Source organism: Brassica napus, chromosome C2, assembly GCF_020379485.1.
Source record: "Brassica napus cultivar Da-Ae chromosome C2, Da-Ae, whole genome shotgun sequence".
NCBI classification, from domain to species: Eukaryota; Viridiplantae; Streptophyta; class Magnoliopsida; order Brassicales; family Brassicaceae; genus Brassica; species Brassica napus.
In genome coordinates this window covers 47377442-47382689 of record NC_063445.1, presented here as the reverse complement: position 1 = coordinate 47382689, position 5248 = coordinate 47377442, and the positions used below count along the sequence as shown (strand labels likewise).

Here is a 5248-nt window from a genome sequence, read left to right as displayed (position 1 = left end):
TAAATATTTTATATAAAATGAGAGATGTAAACTATAAATATATGGTTATAACTATACATATTTTCGGTTATTTTCGGATATCTATTCGGTTCGGATATTATATGTTCGGGTTCAGATATCTAATATCTCCTAATTCAATACCCGTTCGGATATTTTGCTACTTTGGTTCGGATTTCGGTCCGGGTTTTTTCGGATCGGGTTCGGGTGCGGCTTCGGATATCGGGTAAAGTGCCCACCCCTAATTCTTAGGATAATTATGAATAATAAATAAAGAAAAATAGAGTGTTTAAAAAAAAAAAAAGCTAATTACCTGAGGAACGGCTCGGCGTGGAAGAAGCGGTTCTTGTTAAACACGTGTAGCTAAGGTATTGGTTTTGTGATAATGAGAGAAGAAAAGTCGAAGTCGACGAACGAGATGAAGTCGATGCTCTCCTCGATCTTTCAATCGGTGCTGGCCTCGTCCTCGAACAATCTCGTCGTCGCCTCGTCCTATAAGGTAAGTCTTATTTTATGTGAATTTTGTTTACTAAATCAAATTGAAGAACTCCGACCCCGAAAAAATCTCCGATTTCTGAAAAAAATTTGTCGATAATTTGTTACAACTTGGCCTCCAAGTCTCTTTCTGGGCTTTCTCTACTTTGCTTGTTTTGATTCTAATTTGTCTCCTACGTGCGACATCGGCTCTTCACAGACTTCATTGCTCTGTTCTAATCATGTTTTGTCTTTGTGACCTTGTGAGTGATAAGTTTGCTTCTTTGTGTTCAAGTTTTGATTTTTAGGTTTTTTAATTTGGTTGCTTTGATCATCATAGTCTATGATTGTAGTTCAAGTGTATTGATCATGCCACTTCTGGTTTATGAAATAATGAGATTGTTTTGTCGGACATTAGGTGTGTTCTGTGTTAAGAGCTGATGTACTGAGATCATCTGAAGAAATCATTAATAGAAGGAGCTAGTTGCAAGAAGAATTAGGACAAGGCGACGAAGGTTCAAGTAATAACCATGAATGTTCAGGCTCACATGTCGGGACAACAACGATCTAGGCAGTCTCCAAACCAAGGGAATAACGGGAACTCTCAAATGCAGAACTTAGTTGCTGCTTCGGCTGGTGCTGGTGGTAGCGTAGGGCCTTCACGTAGCACTGTTGGTCTGATGGACCATGATATTTTAAAACTAAGGCAGTACATGCAAATCCTTGTGTAAGCCTTCAAATTTTTCTACACCGTTTGTCTTTTCCGGCTATAGTATGTCTATGTTTCGTTCATCTTATATTTGCTTATTATGGAGTTACTGTTATCTTATTGTGCTAGTGCTAGAACTGATTACTGTCTATCTTTTTTTTGTTGCTTAAGACCTGATATTTTAGTCTTTTTGTTCCTTGAGTTTTTTCCTGATAATTACTTCCATGGCGGACTGTGTCTTTAACTGAGCCTCCTTGGTCTTCCATATTTAACGTTTTACAGCAACGGCAACCATCTCCGGCTGATGCTGCATCAAATGATGTATTCAGTCTCAACAGTTGTGTTGTTCACCTTGGCAATGGCTGCTGCCACTGGGTTAGGTGCAGTGCCCTTCTTCTTTGTTAAGCTCGATCTTCAGTGGGCTGGAATATGCAATGGCATGGCTGCTGGTGTGATGTTGGCCGCTAGCTTTGATCTTGTGAACATGTTGTGTATCACGGGATGTATTTGTGATGAAGTGTAGAGTCACATGCTTGTAGTCTTGTAGTTTTGTTGTGAACATGTTGTGTTGTATCACGGAATGTATTTGTGATGAAGTGTTGAGTCACAAAATCTTTATAAATAATGTATTCAAAGCATTGTTTTCAATCACAAACCACAATCTCAAACATTTCTTTCATCACAAACTCTTGTTCTCTTTCATGTTCTTCTTTTATTTATCAATCACAATCAACAATCTTAAACATTTTCTTTCATCACATTTTTTTTAAGAATCCTTAATTTAAGAGATTACCATTGGAAGACTAAAATTATGTATTTTTTAACATAAATTCTTAACTTAATTTTAATATTTAAATATTGACTAAAACCCCACTTAGAAGTTACCCCAATAAACATTCTCTTAGATCCATGATTTAAATCTTTTCATCCTTTGACATGTAAACTCATGTATGTATTAAGGAACAGAGAAATATAATATCTTAGTCGGAATCCACGTGTGACAAGACTTCTATTTAGTAATTTACAAAACTGCGTAAAGGATATTGCAGGGCGGGGTATATTTGTCTCTGCGGATCATACTGCATAATACGACTCAAATTGTTTTTCTCTTTCCTCGGTTACATCGAAAAGGTAATTAAATAAATTTTGTCTTACTTTCCTTGTTTACTGTTAATTTTAACTTTTTATCACTTTTCCTGGGAGAAAACACCCATAACTGTAATTGATAAAATAGGTAAAAAAATATAATAGTATAAGTTTTCAAAAGAATATTGATGTATTTTTTTTTTTTATATGTCTCAATTTTGAATTTTGTTTCCTGGCTTATAGCTAACAATGCCACAATGCATGTTTCATTTCCTGTGTCTCTGACATTTTCTTTCAGCCTTATCTCTTTTGTGGAAAACAATTTTTGTTTTTATTACTGAATGTAAATTATTCCGTTTATTAACAGTAAAGGAAATTGTAAATTAGAGAAACTGAAGTATACCAAAATAAGTCTTAATAGTTTGGAGAAATAAATGCTAATACAGTTGAATTGTCACATCTTATAAAAGGGTGGAGAAATAAATGAAAGCAAACAAATACTTCTAAATTTTGGATCATTGATGCAAAGATTATAATACCGATAGCAGTTTTATAGATAGTTAAACTTAAAACTAGATTATCAGTTTTTAATATTCACATTAAATTTTTTAGGTTGATTAGATTTCAGATGATTTTCCATATTACATGCTGAGTGTTTTTTTTTTTTTTTTTTTGTTTAACCTGGGGGTATCCCAGGTCCACGGGCCCAGACTAATTCCCAAGGAGAGGTGCAGTCCATGCATGGACCCTCTCGCCGGATTTTCAAATAGGCCCTAAAGCGTAGGCCCATATCCGCGTGGCCCGGCGTAGAGGTAAATCTGAGGGGCCGGCGTAGAGGTAAATCTGAGGGGAGGTTCGAACCCGCATGCTGCGTGTTTTAGCTGAAAATTTTACATCAGAAAAAGTTATTGCATTATTAGAGAAAACAATGGAAAGTGGCTAACTGGAAAATTACAAAGAACAAGTTGAAACATGGGCAAACATGATCTAAGTACACACATAGACATAAAGAAAGAAAGAAGAAAGATTAGAAGAAAAAAAAAGATGAACAATATTCTGAAGATTAAAATATATTCTCTCCGTTTTTTAATATAAGTCGTTTTAGAACTGTGCACACAGATTAAGAAATCATTAATTTTTTATATTTTCTAAACAAAATCATCATTAATTATTTACCAAACCACAAATCAACCAATAATAAAATAGAAAGTATATTATCATTGGTCATATAACATTAAGTGTTAATAAATTTTACATAGAAAATCAAAAATTTCATATAATTTGAAACATAAAAAATTCTTTAAAACGATTTATATTAAAAAACAGAGGGACTATTCGGAAAGAAAAGAGAGGACAATGCCAAAATCAAATTTACGAGAGCAAATATAAGAACAAAACTGAAAAGGACAAAAAAATGCCCCAGGTTTCAGTGCAAAACACAGATATAGCAACGAGAGGGCCCATCCGCATAATTGAGCGACTTACCATTATTAAAATATTTTACATATACTTAAGGAAATAAAGACAAACCTCATCGACTTCTTTTATAATAATTAAATAAATATACAACATTTTGGCCAGCTATTATATTTATATTATAATTTTCTTACGCAAACATACAACATATTTTTGGTTGCTGAAAAAATCCACACCAGACCATAATTTTATTGAGCAATAAAGATACGAAGAATCCAACAATAATTTCATATCCAAATATAATAATAAGGGGAAAATAGCATACAAAACTTCGAAAGTGGCAGTCATTTACACTTTAAACCATGAGAATATTTCATAAGCACTTTAAACCGAGAAAGTATTTCATAAGCATTTTAAACTTCTAAAGTGACATTTTTATCAAAAGAAACTTTTATTCTGGCTTAGTTGTACATTAAGTCAAAAATGTAACCGATACTGTTAAAAATCGATGATGTGTTGGGTATCCTTTTTTTAAAAAAAATTAAAATTATTTTATTAGTAAAATAATTATTAAAAAAATCATAAAAATTCAAAACAAATCATAAAAATCACTAAAACTTTACAAAAAATAAAAATATTCACCAAAAAAATTTAAATTACTTTATAAATAAAATACAAAAAATATAAAAATTCATAAAAAAATTCAAATCAAATCATAAAAAGTCAATAAAATTCACAAAAAATAAAAAAATTCACAACAGAATATTTAAATTATTTTATTAGTAAAATAAATATTAAAATAACCATAAACATTTACAAAAAAAAAGAATCACAACAAATATTTATATTATTTAATTAATAAAATAAGTATAAAATTCAGAAAATATAAAATCATTAAAATCAGAACAAATCATAAAATTCCCAAAAATCAAGAATAAAATTATATATTGTTTTATAAAAGCGACTAAGGAATAGCGTGCATTGAGTGCTATAAACCGGCTACCCTCAAGCTATCATTAATATACATTATTCTTTTTAACAATCCTGAACTTTCCCAAATCCAACCAACACAAACACAAAAGATAACATATTAAAAAAATCCAAAATAGCAGTTAGTCTATGGGTTATGATTACTCTAAATCAGATTAGAAAAAATCATTATCTTCAGATGATTCTCGTGAATGATTTGTTTTGATTTTTTATATTTTCTGTATTTTATATTTATTTTATTAATAAAAAAAATTATTTTTTTTTTTTGTGAAGTTTTTTTTTTGTAATTGTTATTGACTTTTTTATGATTTGTTTTGAATTTTTTATGATTTTTTTTATTTTTTATGTTTTTTTATATTTATTTTACTAATAAAAATAATTTAAAATTTTTTTGGTGAATATTTTGATTTTGTGAATTTTAGCTGACTTTTATGATTTGCTTTAAATTTTTAATGATTTTTTGTATTTTCTTTATTTTTTTATTTATTTTACTAAAAAAATAATTTAAAAAGTTCAAAAAAAAAAACGACACGTCATCGATTTTGAACAGCACCAGTTACCATTTTGACTTGATAT

The 5248-nt window shown here is 30.4% G+C and overlaps 1 protein-coding gene across 1 annotated transcript; it reads left to right on the top strand.

Annotated features, from left to right (window-relative positions):
* Positions 1–324: 324 nt before the first annotated feature.
* LOC106397460 lies at positions 325–1859 on the top strand. The gene is made up of 3 exons (XM_013838041.3): positions 325–496; positions 890–1198; positions 1463–1859. Exons 2-3 carry the CDS (start codon positions 1002–1004, stop codon positions 1701–1703), a joined length of 438 nt encoding a protein of 145 aa, XP_013693495.1. The 5' UTR covers positions 325–496; positions 890–1001; the 3' UTR covers positions 1704–1859.
* Positions 1860–5248: the final 3389 nt, after the last annotated feature.

Excerpts from the sequence above, each read along its gene's own strand:
- LOC106397460 (XM_013838041.3), top strand. The coding sequence starts at position 1,002 with ATGAATGTTCAGGCTCACATGTCGGGACAACAACGATCTAGGCAGTCT. Across the intron at positions 1,199-1,462 it reads CAGTACATGCAAATCCTTGT|CAACGGCAACCATCTCCGGC; the intron begins GTAAGCCTTCAA and ends AACGTTTTACAG.